Genomic DNA, 16,816 nt, shown 5'->3' with positions numbered 1-16,816 from the left:
CTTAGACCTACAGGATCAGAAATTCTGGGGGTGGGTCCAGCAATCTGTGTTTTAACAACCCAAGTGCTTCTGATGCACGTTAAAGCACGAGAACAATGGGGTACCCCAGAGGAATTGCTCAGACTAGCAGAAGCAAGGAGTAGCATCAGGAATCACTGGGGTTGAAGGCATTCTTTTAAGGGGCTTGGGAGAAAGGAGAGCTGGAAGAGTTGATTATTTGTGGCGAATCAACAGAGAAAACAGGATTTAATAAATGCTCATACAGACTATGTACTTTGATGATCTTCACAGTTGCCCAGAAACTCAGGTCAGTATGGAGTTCAAGGCTTTCAGTTTACTCTGGGCTTTTTATCTCTGCTTCTTGAATGTGACCTCTCTCTAAGGATGAAACATACGGAATCTGGATTTATCAATGGTCACATCAGTAAGAATATGTTTCAAAACACTAGGAAAGTCTTCTGTGTTCACGGTCAGCATAGTATGACATATGAGATTAATTTTTGTCCTTTGAGGGTAGGTTCCATTTTGGAAGCAACTCAAGATGCCTGCTAAATTGGTCATTTGACACAGCCCTGTAATCTCCTTTAGGATTAAAAAAAAGAGGTGGTCTTAGAGAGGAAAGATCAGAGGCAATCTCAGGAGTCAGAATCAGCCAGCCTCCCAGCTGAATAACACCTACCACTAGACATCAGGGTGCATTTGGCCAAGTGGCCTTATCTGGCTGGTTGTAGGGCTCATATGCTAATAGATTGGGATTCATCTTTTCATTGACTTCTTCAGAGTGGCCCACCTGATCACTGGAGGGAGCTGGTTCTGCAATTGTAGACCTCAAGATTGCTGTGGTGGACATCTATTATTTCAGGACTTCTTAATACTATTATTGTTTAGAAACTTTGGACTTATAAATCTAACTTCTGCAAGATAGAACCCAGGAAAGTCCATTCTAGCCTCCCTTGCAGACAGAACACAGATAATCCAGTGGTCTAATGTGAGGCTGATTAAGAAGTGGGCAACTTGAAGGAAGAGACTGTATGTGGAATCCGATTTGCTGGTGATAATGGCAGTAAATTTATCTGCTTTCAAAAATGGTAATTGTGAGGTTGGATCCCTGGCACAGAAGGGACATCACTGGGCTGGCAGCACCAATGGCCAACAGCTTCATCAAATCTGTGGCATGGTATGGCTTGAGGCACCTATTCTGGTTTCTCCAGCCTCATAAGAATCCTATGAGCTGCCCAACATCTTTTTTCTAAATTATTTTCCTGATTTGTCAGCCCAAAATACCTTCTGTTGCTAGCAACTAAAAATTCTAATATATAAAAAGGGCACCAGAGGTTGTGGCAATGAACAGAACCTCGAGGGAATGGGGGTTCCCAGGAACTGGTTATTTGGTTTGGCCAGAGCTGATGGCACCAAATATCCAGAAGCGTTAGGGGATAGGATTCTAGAAGCCAATGATAAACCTATGGTTACCTACAAGGAAATACTCACTGTAGGCAAGCTTTGTATCTGGTGGCCACTCATAAAACCAGATGAAGGCCAAGAGGCATCAAAGACTGTGGATGAGTTGCTTCCATTTCTAGGAACCCAAAACATCCAGGAGGCCTTGATTCCAGTCAAGTTGCATGATCCTTGCAGGTCCTTTTTAGGCCAGGACTCTACTTTTCCAAGTCCATTCCAAGCTCATTCAGACCCATTTTCGTAACTCTCCGTTGGAATCTAAAAGGCCACAGGATCCTATAGACTAGATTACTCTGGGTGTCAGATATCCTCCCCTTCCACCTTCTCTCCTCCCTGCCCTCCACTTCTGCCAAGTTACATCCACCAGGAAAAATAATAAGACATTTATTGAGTCATCTACAGCAGTTTGACATCCTTAAAATCCCAGACAAGGTTGTGAACACAGTATTAACAGAGGCAGCAGTAGCAGTGAGGTCTGGGGGGCTTATCTTTATCCAGGGACATGAAACCCAGATGGGCCTAGCTCCACAAGTGAGTCTGGAGCCACATCTGGGATGCTAGGGGCTGCCCCACTTCCACCCTGACAGGGGCAAAGCTACAGAAAACAGACCTAACACAAGACACAGATTGCTAAGCACGGATGCATCCCAGGACTTTGAGTTCAGGGAAAGGAGAGGGAATGGGCACACAGCCCACTTGAGGGGTATCTCAGATCCTTGAAGGATTCCCAAGGGGGTGACACGGAGACACTGAATCACCCACGTGGGAGTCTCCCCATCCGAACCCCAAGAACAAACTGAATCAGTGATGGAGAATAACCTGGAATTTTGTGTCCATGAGAGCCCACCGGTCTTCCCCGGCCCCCAGTGCTGGTGGTTTTACAAGAGGGGCAAAGGTTAACCCAGGAGGGCTCAAAGCAGTTGACAAACAGCAGGGGTCCCTTTCAGGGGTCACTGCCCCACTATCCAGCGCACACCTGCGTAGTGTGAAGCCCTTTCACACACAGGGACTTTCCCTTCAACCTCATCCCTGGCCTGAGGGGCTGACTGCACACTGTGCCCTCCCACCTCTCAGATTAGGAAGCAGAGGCCCAGAGGGGTTCAGCCCTGGAGCACAGAGCATGTGGTGAAACCCAGGCTAGAAGGCAGGTCTCGCCTATGCCACGCTGACCCCACTGCTCCTCCAGCAGTCTGGAGTCCTAAATTCTGCAGCCAGAACCCCTCTCCTGCACAAGACTGAATGCATGAACGCTTCACTGAGGGTCTCTCTCTGGCTCATGTGCAGGGATGGGCACATACTGGCAGGCCCATTTCCTTATTCAGGTTTGTAAAGCATACTGGATCCCAATGTGGTGCAGGCAACCATGCTAAGCCAGCCTGGGTTTTCTTATCAGCCCACTGGGGAGATTTGACCTGCAGATCTCCAAGTTTCCTCCCAGCTCTAGTGCTTTGTGCACCAGGTCTCCCCAGAGATACATGGGGGAGGAGTGAAGGCCAAACAGCAGGTCAGTGACAAAGCTGAGAAAAGCCTAGGCCCCCACTCCTTGCTCAAAGCTTCTCCAGGGGGCTTCCGTGGCCACTGGGCTCAAGTTGAGAATTTAAGATGACAAAGTGCCCACTGCTTTCACTCTGGAGCGGCCTTGAAGGGGTTAAGGGTACTCACAGAATTACACCAGAAGCCTCTTCTAGCTTTCCTTCCAGGAAGGGAAAGGGTCAGATGGAAGACAGTCAGTGCCCTTGGTGGGGGATGATGGACTCGGACGTATGTCCAGCTTTGGGGTCAGCTCCAGCTCCCTGGCCCCGGAGAAGTCAGCTTGGGGAAGGGGAGGGGTTAGAAAGGAATCGCTGCAGCCCACTAGGTGAGTTAAGGGTCATGTAGCTACCCACTGAGACAGAGAATGTGGCCTGGCCTTGGGCCGGCAGGGAGTCTGAAGGCCACTGAACCCCCACCACAAAACACTCCCTCCGACCTGACAGGCTCCCCGACAGGCAGCGTCCCTGACTCGGAGTGCCATTTCCCCGGAGCTGGAGCCTCCCTGGACAGTGCCTGTTCATGGCAGGACAGTGTGACAGGAGGAGAGATCTCTCCATCCCAAGGAGAACTCGGCCTCCCGGGGTGAATCCATCCTTTAGGACTGCAGAGAAGAACAGTCTCCTTCCTGGTAGTGATCATCCAGAGACATGGAGTTGCACTCTGCTCCCCTTCAACCTACCCATTCCCAAGGCCCTCAACGCTTCCTCATTAGACATGATTCTTACCCTTCTCAGTCCAGGCAAACACCACAACCCTTGCCTGTAGACCCATTCCCAGTAGATGGCTGGTGTTTAGACAAAGAATTCCAGAGATGCAATGGGCTGTGTAAATCACCTAGGCTTACTGCCCATTTTATAGATTTGAAAACAAAGAGTCAGAGAGGAAAGGGTCTTTTTTACCCAGACCTCTTGCTGTCTCCCCACTGTCCGTGGCCCTGAAGGTCAGCTGCCTAGCCTCCTGGCACATCTTTTCCCAGGGCTGCAGTCGTTTGTCTGGAAAGAACCAACAGGAACCTGAAGCGTCCATGAGGACACAGGCCCAGAGCTCAGGCGATGGAATGGCACACGGGATTCAGACTGTCTTGGCCACTCTGTGGTGATAGATGTATGAAGTCAAAGCCTCGTCTTCCAGTGAAGCAGACCTACTGGTGGGGGCAGGGATGAAGAAATGGGGTCTGCACTCAGCGACTGCTCTAGGATCCAGAGGTGGCCACTACCCACCAGTCGTGGCATGCTGCCCCTGGCAGGGACATGGCTGGATTTGCACATAATATTCAAGGCACCTGTCCAGTTGTCCTGGGCCTGATCCTTCCTTCCCTCTGGCCCACCAGTTTCCAAGGTGGTGTCCAGATGGAAGAGACCGATGCTTCATTTCTAAGAAAGGCAAAATAAAGAGCATTCCCCCTCCCTCCACACATACACAAACATAAACATCAAAACCTTAGATGATACATGTAACAATGATGCATGCCCTTTACCTGACTTAGTTCTGAACTGTAGAATTACTGAAGTTAAGAGCCTGGAGAAGCTTTAGAAGTTGTCTCATCTCACAAATGGTAAAACTGAGGCGTAGGACAGATTTCTCAGTCCAGTCTCAGGCTTATGCCTGACTGGGGTAGGTTCTAGGTCTCTGAATTCCAGTCCATGGCTCCTTCTGAGCAGCTCAGGACCCCAATGGTGTCCAAACTGCAAAGTGGCCAGTGGACTCCCACGTGGGTAATGCACATGGCTGTCAGACGGGGGGAGGTGGGGCACAAGGCCAAGTGCAGGAAGGGCCACTATATACCCATGGCCAGCCGAGGTACCAAATGTGCCCAGGAAAGGGCAGGTGGCTCCCTTTCTCTCTCTGGATTTGCCAAAGACTGAGGTCTACAGTGCTTCATGGGCAAAGGACACAGAGCTCATCTCTAAACCAAGCAACTAAACCCTTCTCCAGTCACTTCGAAGGCCTCTCCAGACAGATCTCCAAGGTCCCCAGGCCCCTTGTTATAAAATCAAGCTAAGCAACGTTCCCCCTCCACCCAAACTCCCGCATTCCAAAACATGATCATGAAACAAGTTTGCAAACACACTTGGACAGGAACACCACCAAAAGCTGACATGGAACGAAGTGGGTCCCATGCACGGGCCATGGCACTCCGGTACTTGCCTCCACCTTCCCCCAACCTTGTTCCGCCCCCATCTTAAATTCTTGGTCTGGGGAGCCAAGACAGGAGTTGGGGAGCAGCAGCTCCTCCCAACAGCTTCTACTAACAGGTAGGTGGGCATGGCTTCCCCTCTCAGCGACCTGGCGATTCACTGCCAGGAGCACACGGTGGAATCTCGCAGAGGTCTCACAGAGATTTCAGTAGCCGAGCCTAAGCCCAAGGAGCTGCTTCATCGTCCATGCAGGTGGGTGGTAAGGGGGAGAGCCTGGAGCCCTGGCTTTGGGCACATGGAGGTGTAACGTGCTTCAGGGTCCACTGGCATCACAGGAAGGCGGCGGGTTCATCCCAGTCATGGCTTCGACTTCAGGGGAAATGGGGAGGGTCAGGGCTCAGGGGCTGTATGTGGCAGGCACGGTTGGGGAGCAGTTTCTCTGAGGCATCCATCTCTCGCCTCTGTAGCTAATGCAAGAGGGTCAGAAGGGAGGCTACCAGACAAACCCCTGCCCACTTTGAGTCAGGGGTAAAATAATGAAGATTGTGAAAGTTTTTTTCCATGGGGTCCCCCAAATTCTTTCTATCTCCTTTCCAATCATATCTACATTTCTGGCTCTTGGCAATTTTTCTTAAGCCAAATGAAAAGCACCAGAACTTCCTCTGACCCTTGGCCTCACACCCAAACTGAAGTCTTTGATTGGAAGAACCCTAGAGTTGTACCATTAGCCTGGCACCCAAGAGCTGGGCACCTGGACACCAAGAAGTTGGGTGAGCATGAGAGAGCTTTGGGTCTGAAGGATGCTCTGGCCACCCGAGCTGGACCTCTGGCAGGCCTCGGGGACTGGGAAGTCCCCTAGAATGGCAAGCAGACCCAAGGAGCCCTCACTGCAGGGAGCTGTCAGGCAGGCCACCCCAATCCCCCCAAAGCAAGGTCATCAGCCTCAGCACACAAGGCCTCACACAGAGGGTCAGGCAGGTGGAGATATGCCAGGGTGGAGCTGGGACCAGCTTCTGCTAACAGGCAGGTGGGCATGGCTTCCCCTCTCAATACCCTAGGACACCCTGGCAACTTGGCAATTCACTGCCAGGAGGTAAGCAGGGACACTGGGCACAGGGGTAGGGATTAGATTTTCCAAATTCGAGGAGTATTTACATGTCTGGGATCGGGCTCTGAGGCCCTTAGTGGGCAGGGTCAGAGCCAGACGGAGAGGGGAAATACCCACCTGTGCTCTGCATCCTTCTCCCACCTCAGGGAGCCCAGCTTCCAGCCCAGGGCTGCCTGAGGGGAGAAAAGAGGCACAGCATGCCTGGGTCGATGCCGCCTGCAGCCCCGCCTGTGTTTGGAGGAGAGGGGGAAGGGGAGTGGGCTCAGGTGGCCAAGTTATCGGCAGGGAGGCCAGACATCCGGATCTGGGAGCTGCTCTTGCTCAGGATGGAGAGCTGGGTGCCCCCGTTCACCCCGCTGCTGGCCAGGGACGGGTGCCGGTGCTTGAAATCCACAGTGAAGTACCGGTTCACCTTCCAGCTCCGCCACTTACGCTTGATCTCCGCCTGCACCTGCAGGGAGCAACTTGAGCGGTCACTTCTGGGCAGACATCCTCTCCATGCTTATCCACCTGTCTGCCCTGCCCTGAGGCCCTGCCCAGGCTGGCACTGCCACCGCCAGCGGCACCCGCCAACTCCCAAATTACAGGTTGCAGTCCCCAAGGTCACCACTGGGAAAGGAATGCCTCTGAAGAGCTGACTTGGGTCTCTTCCCCAGGTCACTGTCTGGGCAAGGCCCGCCCTCTAAGGGCTCCTTGTGGTCTGTGGGCCTTTGCTCCTGGCCCTCAGTGTTCCACAGTCAGAGACTAGCCCACAGGAATCTTTAAAATGCAGGCCCTCAGGGCAAACAGATCAGGGCAAGAAGTCTCACTCTTGCAGACCATGAACAGTGGGCTACACATTAGAAGACTGGACAGCTTTAAAAATCCAGATGCCCAGACCACACCCCACAACCATTACACTACAATCTCTGGGGTAAGATAGGTATGTTATAAAGCTTCCCAGTGGATGCCAGTACGCAATCAGGGCTGAGAACCACTAAAGGATGCACCCCTGTGGGTGCTGCGCCTGGTGTGGCACGTGTGGGCCAAGCCCAGTCTCACCCTCCAAACGTCCCCAGCCCAGCACTAGTGTAGTGCAAAAACTGCACAGCCGGAAGTAGTAGCGGCACCCACCACTCGGGCTCGAGCTCCCACTTCCACCGCACACCTTGCAAGCTCCTTCTCGGCTCTCCAGCCACTCCCTGCAGGGCCCTCTGCCTCTCCCCACAATCCTCATCTGACCCTTCAGCAGGCAGTCTTGGCCTTCTCTGAGCCCAATCTTATCTTTCAGATGCAAAAAGCGGAGGAGCATGCTGAGGTCCTGCAGCCAAGCCCCAAGCACTGTGCCATGACTCCGCCCACTCAGTCCCAGCACCTAGTTAGGACTCTGCTCTAAAGCATCACCCTGACAGCTAGAGCAGGAGGTCCCAAGTCCACAGCTTTGGAAATACAGCTTTATAGAAGGTTCCAGCCTTTCCCAGGGTCTCTCCTAAGTTCCCACAGTCCCCACTCTGCAGGGGACAGGCTTGGGCTGGCAGGCTGGCCTGTGGGGGGCAGTGCCCCACTCAGCACCCCTGCCCGTCACTTCCCATGAACTGGAGGCACTGTTCCCTGTGCCTTGTCCTTTCTCACCTTCAGTCCTTCACTAAGGTGTGTTTTATTACAGTGAGAGTCCTCCCAGGCACGTCTGCACACAGCAGTCGAGGCCTTTCCAGAGGAGCTCTGCTCCAGAGGCTGGGCTTCCGCTGCACAGCAGGCAAGGGTGGGGGAGATTCTGGCACAGGGTGGGTGGAGGCTGTCAGGAGACCCTGGCACCACTGCCTCCCCCTTCCTCTAGGTGCCGGGAATACTGCCCTGGTCTAGGGAATCTGTGCGGCCAGCAGGCCTTGCCCCTGTCTCCTCCCCAGCAAACCCCACCTCCACTGCTATGAAGCCAGAGGGCCAGGGTCTTACCTCCCCATTCAGAAAACAGTAGAGAACAGCCACCACAAAGCCCTAGGGAGAGAGAGCAAAAATAACTTGAGAATGCTAGCAAGGGGCCTTCACGTGGCGTGTGTGGAAGGCGGCAGGAGTGGGGAGTGACACCAGGATGACCTGAATGGGGGCCCAGTGCCTGGGATTCTGGGGTGAGATGGGAAAGGTTCTGCTCCACCAAGACGGCGGCACCCACAGAGCCAAGCAGCTGCAGCCTTGATCTGGATCTCACCTTCCCTGGTCAAATGCTTTCCATTCCCAAGGGCCAGCTCTATCTCGCTTTCTACAGGAAGACTTCCCTGAATGTTCTCTGGGCTCCCCAACCAGCCTGCAGGCCCCCCAAGGGAACACTCCTCCAGGACAGAACAGACCTGTGTTTTCTCCCCACCCCACCCCCACTCCCTTCCCTCCAGCCAGATACTCAAGTGCACAGCACACACAAAACACCACCTAAGTGCTTGGCACAGAGCAGGCGTTTAGCTATTCTACATAGATTCCTTGCATGTATTCTTTGCACGTAGAACCCCTGCACTAAGACAGGAACCCTGGGCTCTGCCTCCCAGGCTGGAGCCTTGTTTATAAAACTTCTAGCTTCACCAAGTTAAGAACCTTAACAGGTAAAATAGCTTGAATTAAAATGGAAGGAGAGAAAGATTCAAGTCAGATACAGAGAGTAACTCTTTGATCATCATGGTCACCTATTCACTTAAATGGCTTAGTTAGGGAGAGGCACTCCAGTCTGGGGACACCCAGGGAGCCCCCTTCCTTCCCTGACCCCTCCGGCCCCTGTGACTCACTTACTCACTATGCATCCTCTTGCCAACTCACTTGCTCCTTCACTTGTTTACCACCCCATCTGCTCATTCCTTCATGAACAGAGTCACTAGTCCATCCACTCATTCCCAGGACCATTTATTTATACATCTGTTGGCTCACCCACCTTTTCAGCTCATCAGCTATCTGTGACCAGGTCCTGTGCTGGGAACCAACTTGGGTAGGACTGATTTCCAGCACTCCTGGCGTGCAGGGTCTACAGGCTCAAGTCAGGCTATAGTCACAGAGATCTCTTGAGGGCATCGTGCTTATACCCAGGGCTGATGCTGAGGGATGCAGGGTTGCCACCCAAGGCAGGCCTGGCTCAGCAACACCCAGACACAGTGACAGCAGACATCAGTGTGTCGTCTCACAGGTGCCCAGTGGGGTAGAGAGCAGAAAGGGCTCTTCCAGCTCCCTTCTATTCTCTTACTTCAGAAACAGAAACACAGAGGCCAAGTCTAGGTGAAAGAAGTTTCTGAAACCACCAGGGTCAGGGCCCTGACTCCCTATGACTTGCAGTCTCCATAAGTTTCATGCCTACCTGGAAGGAGCCCAGCCCCAGCTCAAACACGAGTCTCTCTCTCTTGCTGACGTTCTCTGGGGAGAAGGCGAATACCGTGTAGTGGATTCCAAATAGTGGGATGAGCAGCAGGGTGGACCGGGCTAGCCGTCTGTCAGAAGAGAGCAAGACAGTGCTCTGGGGGCTGCAGGGGCCCATGGCCAGGGCCATAGGAGGCACAGAAGCCCAGCCCCAGCGCCTGACTCTCCCCCAGAGCTGGGGTCCCTGCCACAGCCCCTAAGGATTCTCTCTGAGCACATAGGAGCCTGGCAGAAATGATGACTGACAGGGTCCAGGCTTCCAAAACCCCATGGAAATTCTGGGGGCACACCCCACAGTCTGCAGGGTAGCTGTCCCTCTCGGCCATGTCAGTATCCTGAAGAACCACTAAAAATGAACACGGAAGTATGTGATTTACAAACATACATGGAGGGAAGTGCAAAATCCTTTGGAGAAGTGAAATCAGGGCAAACGCAGGGATGGAATTCAGAAGGCCTGAGCGACATGACAGGTCCCCAAGTGGAGCAAACGCCCTCCTGCTCTAGAAGGAAGCTCCAAGGGCCTGAAAGAGCAGTGCCTACGGGGCCATGGGGCAGCTGGCTTTTCTGAGTCTGGGGATCCCCAGGGACACTCATGAAGGGAGGTGCTGACAAGGAGGCTGGGTGGGTGCACCCCAGCAGGAGAGACATTGGAGGGACCCTTGGAAGGACTAACTGACTCTGGGCATAAACAATCAACAACTGAGCCCTGCCATCTGGGACAGTGGGTCAGGGACAGGACAGACAGGAGGAAGGGCCACAGGGGCCCCCATGCTACCCGAGGCAACTCCTCTAGGGCTCCGCTGTGACTGACCCTGTGGCCCAGGGGGGGTGGGCTCTGCTCTGGGCAGGCAGGGACACAGACGCCATGCAGGGACATCAAGAGCCTGCACAGCACCTGCACTCTTGGGTCCTGTTCTGTCGGGAAGAGTGCTCCCAGAGGGTTTCCGAGAGAGCCCCTGCCCACCCACGCCAGTGCACTGGCTCCCTCTGGACCTCCCAGAAGAGCCAGCCCTGCCCTGCAGTGGGGGGGAACGGGGCACCACAGCTGCACCCTCTCCAGCAGAGTTGGCCCCACAGGGGTGGGCAGCTGGGCATGGGGGCAGCCGTTTGATTTGGGGCAGTTACACTGCATGCCCCTCCCTCTCCCCCATCACAGCCTTTCTGGGAGGATGCTCTGCTGAACATGGGAGCTCAGGAGGAGCCTAATTCATGGGGTCTGAGCGAAGCTCCTGCTCCCAGTTTCTACTGAGAAGGAAGGTGGGAGGGAGGGGGTTGGAAGAAAGAGAAGCAGGAAGAAAACACAAAGGGGCCAGAGTAGCCTGGAGAGAACTTCAGGTGGACCAAGGCTCAGCCCCGGAAGCAGGAAGTCCTGAGCGCTGAGTGCCCACCCATCCTCCCCGTGCTCCTAGGCAGCCTGTTCTGCTGGCATTGACTCTCCCAGCAGGCCCCCAATCCGAGCCCAGGTGCAGCCCTGGAGTGCTGTGTCCTCCTGCCCTTCCTCCCATGTCTGTCCTCTCCCAGACTAAGGCTCCTTGAAAGTGGGCACAGATCACTTGTCTCTGCTGTGCCAGCAAGTGCCAGGCACGGGACCACACTTGAGAAGTGCCTTCCCATGAAGGGATAAACAGTCTACACGGCCCCCATGTGACAGCCTCTGAGGCCTTAAATCTGACCACGACCTGGGAGTGCCCAGCACCAGAAGGCAGCAGGGTGTGTTGGCTGAAGAGCTGACAGTCCAAAGGAAGAGAAAAGTGACCGGGACTGCACACAGGTGGACCTACTGCGGCCCCTCCATGACCCTGCCTGAAGGGGTTGCTTTACCCAAGCAGCTTAATTGAAGGGGCTCAGGAGGGAGGGCAGCCCTGGGACCTGCCTGTGGTCCCTACCCTCCTTCCTCCCTGCCTCCACCTCTCCCACAGATGGGTCCATTTCCAGGGACTTGTTCCCAGTCTCAAAGTGCCTTGGAAACCAGAAGGCCAAATCTCTCCAGAGCTCCAGGTGGCAGGTGTGGGACGGGTTCAGTGTGCAAGAAAAAGTAACCATTCAGGCTCCCAGAGCCTGCCCAGCCCCAGCAGATGTGGCGAATGGCAGCAGAGGCACCCACAGCACAGTCTGAGGGCAACGCCTTCCCTCCCTTGAGGCCCTGCGATGGTTCGGTGGCAGCCCTGGACTGGCTGGGGATTTCTGCCAGGGACCCAGGGCATCCCAGTGATCCCTGTGGTAGACAGGGCAGTGGGGGCAGATGAGAAACCCCACTAGGGGCTCAGTGTTCCCTAGTTCCAGGACCCCAGTACTTCAGAGCAAGACTGGAGGTCTTCGAATGGGGACATAGGTGTGGGCCCTGGGACCTTTCCTTGAGGTACACACAGAATCACCCTATGATCTGATTAACTCAGAGTGACAGTGCCACAGGGCCTTGATCTCTGTCCTCCTGACCCACAGAGGCATCCATGGGCAGAGAGTCCTAAAAAAACACCAAAAAGAGCTCCCAACAGTCAGAGCCGCCCAAATTAGTGGGCGTCCCCCCTTCAAGGGATGTGCAGATTGAGGCCGGCACTCCAGGCGGAGATGCCCTGGGCCTAGTGCTCAAGGCTCTCTGGGTTCAAGTCCTCACCCTGCCAGTTATGAGCCCCTGAGTGAGTCACTTCTCTCTGCACTTCAGCTTTCTCGTCTCTAACATGAAGATAACACAAGGACCCACCTCGTGGGGTCGTCGGGGGATAGTCCCTCGCACATGAAGTGGGAGTGAGGTTCACTGGGATGAAGGTCCCATTCCATGCACAGGGACAGTCCATCTGAACTCAAGTTCTGAGGCTCTTAGAAATCATCTGACAGTTGCAGACTGAAGCCCAGAGAAGTGGGGATTTGGCGAAGACCACACCTCACCTCACGAGCAGCCCAGAGACTTCGGAGCTGCTTCCTCCTCAGCACTGGCCAAGCCCCAGTTGTTCCCAGAATGGCCGCAGCTCCATCCTCGCAATCTCCCCTCCCACCCCATGGCCACAAGGCTGCAGAGAACTCACAAGGCACACAGACGTGACATGCAACAGCCGGGAAAGGGCTCAGGGCTGGAGGCACTGGCCTGCTCCCTGCTCTCCTCCAACCCTGCGGGACGCAAGCTCCAGGCGGCAGCAGCATGCGTTTCCCCTCCAGGACACCCGGCCGCAGCCACGCCACGAACACTTACAGAGTAATGGTGGACAGTTCTGACATCTTGCAAGAGTGCTGCTGAGCCCGCTGTGGCTTGCAGTAACATTTCTGCACGCAGCTGCTGGTGTGACAAGATCAGCACTTCTGTCAGCTGGGGCATCGGGCAATGGAGAAACTGAGGTGGACTTAGAACAACACAGCCCAGGGGAGGGCAAAGAAGTGGAGGTGCGGAGACAAGGCCAGGGTGGTGAAATGGAGGAGAATAAGGAGGCTGAGGACCAGGGCATGGTCAGTTCTGACATAGAAATGCATGCCCTTCTGTGTACACGTGTGTGCACGGACACAAATGCACACATAGAACCCGCATGGGGACTACAGACAGGTTGGGGGCTGGAGGTTTAAAGGAAGTGTGTGTGTTCAGTAGGGCCTGGGCTGGGTGTCATACAGGGGGCCAGAAGCTGTCTCCACAGTCAGCTCCAGGCTCAGAGCTTGGCTTTACCAGAGGTCACTCAGCAAGATAGGCATCTGGAAACTCACGTCATGGACCTCATGCAGCCTGCCCTGAGCAGACCATGCCTGGAATTGGGCCAGCTCAAGACTTGGTTGTGAAGACGGACTTGAGAGTCCACTGGTCTGCCCCTCTATGCCTCCCACTCTTCTGCCAGCACCTTCCTCTCTCTGAGCCCCCAGTCACCTCAGTGTGAGCAGACGGGGGGAGCAGAGGTAGGATGATGGGGCAGATTGTTAATCAGTCTAGACCTGCATTAGGCAATATGAGCACCACTATGCATCTCTGGCCATTTTTTAAATTAAAATGAAATCAGATGGAAAATCCACCTCCTCATTTCCCTAGCCACATTGCTTAGGCATTTCCATCACTGCTGAGAGTGGCACTGCACAACGCTGGGCTGGACATCTTGACAAAAGTTCAACAAGCAACTGAAGGCTGAGAGGGGCACCTTTTGGGCACTGCCCCCTGCCTGCAGAAACAAGTCACCTCAAGGAGGCCTCCACAGGTGGGCCCAGGGAGCCTGTCTTGCTCTACATCCCACTGGGTGAGCACAGAGTAGCCACCTCCCCAGGCAGGCCTCAGGCTGAATTCTGAATTTTAGCCCTTCAGGGTCCTGCTTATGCTTGGGTTGGCACAAGCTGTGGGCACTTCCTTTCCTCCTGTGATAAACACGTAAGCGATAGATTAAGAGCTATGCCATCTCGTCACACTGCAAAAGAACTGTCTACTTCACAAATCCTCCTCAGGCGTCACCTGGCTCTGAGTTCCTAGTACGTGAAGCGGCCTGAGGGATCCATGTGGATCTGATGCAAATGAGAACACACAGACACGGAGAGGCCAGACCTTTGGCATTCAAGGATTCGTAGTTTGTGATTCCAGCTCTTTGAGAGTAAGTCTGAAGGTCCTTGACATGTTGTGATGTGTCCTTTTGCTGAGGCAAGAATTTGAATCACACACTTCAAAGAAGGGGCAAGCCAAGATCTGCCCAGCATCCTGGCCTCAGTCCAGTTTGGCTTCTCACATCATATACAGCATCTTCTATTCACGCTGCACCGTGAAGGGGCACTACGGGCCCATTTTACATGTGAGATGTGAGCCGTGTCATGATGCTCTGCTATCCAGGATCAGGGACCAGACCAGCAGCACCACTACCAGAGAGCTTTCTAGAACTGCAGAGTCTCAGGTGCCATCCTAGACATGCCGGCTCAGAATCTGCATTTTAACAAGATGCCTAGGGGGGTCCACATGCAAATCAAAGCTTGAGAAGCATTGTTGTGAGGAAGTCATGGATTTGAGAAGTTTCTTCATGTGTCCTCAGTGAATGTCAAAGGTCTGTTTTATATACATACAAAGAGGCAGATGGACACATAGAAGCATGGTTTTCTCAATAATTAAAGGAGTTTATTCAGGTCTTTAGGAACGGAAGCCATTCTACTTTTCAAATTTATTCTCTACCTTGCCTAGATTGAAAGGTTGCTATCCTCTCCTACAGCCAGTGGCCTGATCCCTTGACCTTGGTCCTTGGTCTGGGTGAACCGCAGAAATCTGCGAGCCTGAACCTCAGATGTCGCCTCCTGCATGCCAGGCTTAACCTTCACCCTGATTTCTAAAGTTTCAGTTGTTTCTCCTCTGAGATCTTTCCTCCTTGAGCTCCCAGACTATCCTTGCCCTTCCTGGACCCTGGAAACAGTAACTACAGACTCCTCTGATTTCTTCAAAGTCTGTTCAAGGACAGTTAGTGGTGAGTCAGCTGGGAAGTCAGACCCCTGGTACCAGTGTGTGCCTCTGATGGGAACAGTGGAACAAAGCACGGGACCTGATGCCAGGCGGGTTCTCAGAAGGATCTAGGGACAAAGGTAAGGGACCTTCTTCCCCCTAACCCTCAATGACTCTGTGAAAAAGGACCCATTGAAAAGAAACACAAGAGGGTAGCAGAAAAGCCAAAGATGGGTGTGAGAAAGAAAGATATCATAATTTCTGAAAAGTCACTGCAATTAGTAAAAAAGGGAAAAGGAAGTTCATCGAGAGGAAGAGATGAACCTAGGCTGGTTGTTGAGTTCAGTTTTGATTTGGATCTAAGGGAGGACAAGAAACTCACACAAGGGTGCTGGGTGGGGCCTAATCAGAAGGCTGGAGACCTCCAGGGCAGGTACAGGGCCCACATCCCCCCCTGGCCCCCAGGCCTGAGGGTCTGCAGCACAGTCAGCAATTTCCCAGTCTTGACATTCCCGTCTGTAACCCAGGGCTGCAGCACATGGTTTCTTCAGCCCCTGCGCTGGTCTCAGGCCAAACTCCATGAGTGCTTAATGCCTTTCATTTGCCTGAGCTGCAGCCCCAGGAAATTCCCGGCCGGATGTCAGACAGAGACCCCTGAGGGGGCGCCCTTTGTGGGCAGCACCCCCATCTATTTCACCCCGGTCCTGGTGACGAGCACAGCATTGGCCCCTCGGCAGGCCCACAGAATGTCAGGGCCTAAGCCGAACGTCCTCCATGGGATCCCTCCTGATGCAAAGTGCCTCCTGAAAGCCTGGGCCCAGACCCCAGGGAAGCACTCCCATGCTAGTACTCCCGCCGAAACCCAGCTCAGCAGATCTGGGGGCTTCCCCTTCTACCCCCACCTCCCTCACCACTGGGATGAGCAAGCCCTCTGTGCCCCCTGCCCAGCGTGGGGGTCAGGGCACCTGAACTCCAGGCTTTGTCTGGCCACTGACTTGCTGATCTATGTGATGTCACTTTCCTTGTCTGGGCCTCAGTTTCTCCATTTGCAAAGTAGGGTAACCGTTCCCTGCTACCAATCCCTAACAGGAGTTTTGAGGATGGGGTGCTCCTAGACAGAGGAGACTGTGCTCTGGAAGTGGCAGGTGGAGCCCCAGGTGAATGGAAAGCTGAAAGCTGTGGGCTGAGCTCCTGGACTGAAAGCTTCCCAGCTGTGCTTCTGCCTAGCCATGACCGAGCCTGTCCTCAGAAGTGAATGTTGTCTTTCCAACACCAGCTACCGAGCTGTCCACCACATCCATATCCATCCTCGTCTCTTTCCTGCACCCCAAGGGCTGTGGAAACCCACTCTATAGGGTCTCTGAAGGGGATACAGATGGGCTTTCCCTCCCCCACCCCAGATCCAGTGCCCACCTTGCAGCAGGAAGACCGCTGGGAAAGAAGTCAGCTCCCTGCAAGGCCATGCTCAAGATGCTCTCAGCCAATCCATGTCTGCCCTGAAACCTCACTCTCACCTTTATGAGCCAGTTAGCTTCTCACAGACGTAGACTCTGATCCCCAGGGAAAAGCAGGCTAACCCTGACCCCAGCCTTGGGCCGAGCCCTGACCCCTACCCCAGGCCAAGTCAAGCCTGAGCACATGCGGGAGCCCTGACCCAGGCCCACACTCCATGCCTGGCCACTGACCAAGTCCTGACCCCAGCCACTCACTCTACCCCAAGCAGCCAGTGAGAGTGTGTGCGCAGCTCAGTGCCCCTGCCCCCTGGAGGGATCCCAGCCCCCAGCAATTCCTGAGGCTGGGTCAGGAGCGCCGTCTTGGTCTACGGAGGAC

The 16,816-nt window shown here is 54.1% G+C and overlaps 1 protein-coding gene across 7 annotated transcripts in view; it reads right to left on the bottom strand.

Moving 5' to 3' along the window:
• Positions 1 to 1,831: 1,831 nt before the first annotated feature.
• The window catches only part of ADCYAP1R1 (ADCYAP receptor type I), a 55,581-nt gene continuing 40,596 nt past the window's right edge, over positions 1,832 to 16,816 (bottom strand). For 4 of the 7 annotated variants that reach the window (XM_057504637.1, XM_057504635.1, XM_057504639.1 and 1 more), the window contains 4 exons: positions 12,797 to 12,880; positions 9,551 to 9,680; positions 8,173 to 8,214; positions 1,832 to 6,691 (listed from right to left, as the gene is read on the bottom strand). In XM_057504637.1, coding sequence (XP_057360620.1) covers positions 6,503 to 6,691; positions 8,173 to 8,214; positions 9,551 to 9,680; positions 12,797 to 12,880 — 445 coding nt within the window. In that variant the 3' untranslated portion in view covers positions 1,832 to 6,502. The remainder of the gene's footprint in view (positions 6,692 to 8,172; positions 8,215 to 9,550; positions 9,681 to 12,796; positions 12,881 to 16,816) is intronic. The other 3 variants (XM_057504636.1, XM_057504641.1, XM_057504640.1) reach the window with 2 other exon arrangements.

This window comes from Manis pentadactyla, chromosome 7 (assembly GCF_030020395.1).
Source record: "Manis pentadactyla isolate mManPen7 chromosome 7, mManPen7.hap1, whole genome shotgun sequence".
Lineage (NCBI taxonomy): Eukaryota > Metazoa > Chordata > Mammalia > Pholidota > Manidae > Manis > Manis pentadactyla.
The sequence above is the reverse complement of the archived record's forward strand: the minus strand, read 5'-3'. Positions and strand labels throughout refer to the sequence as shown.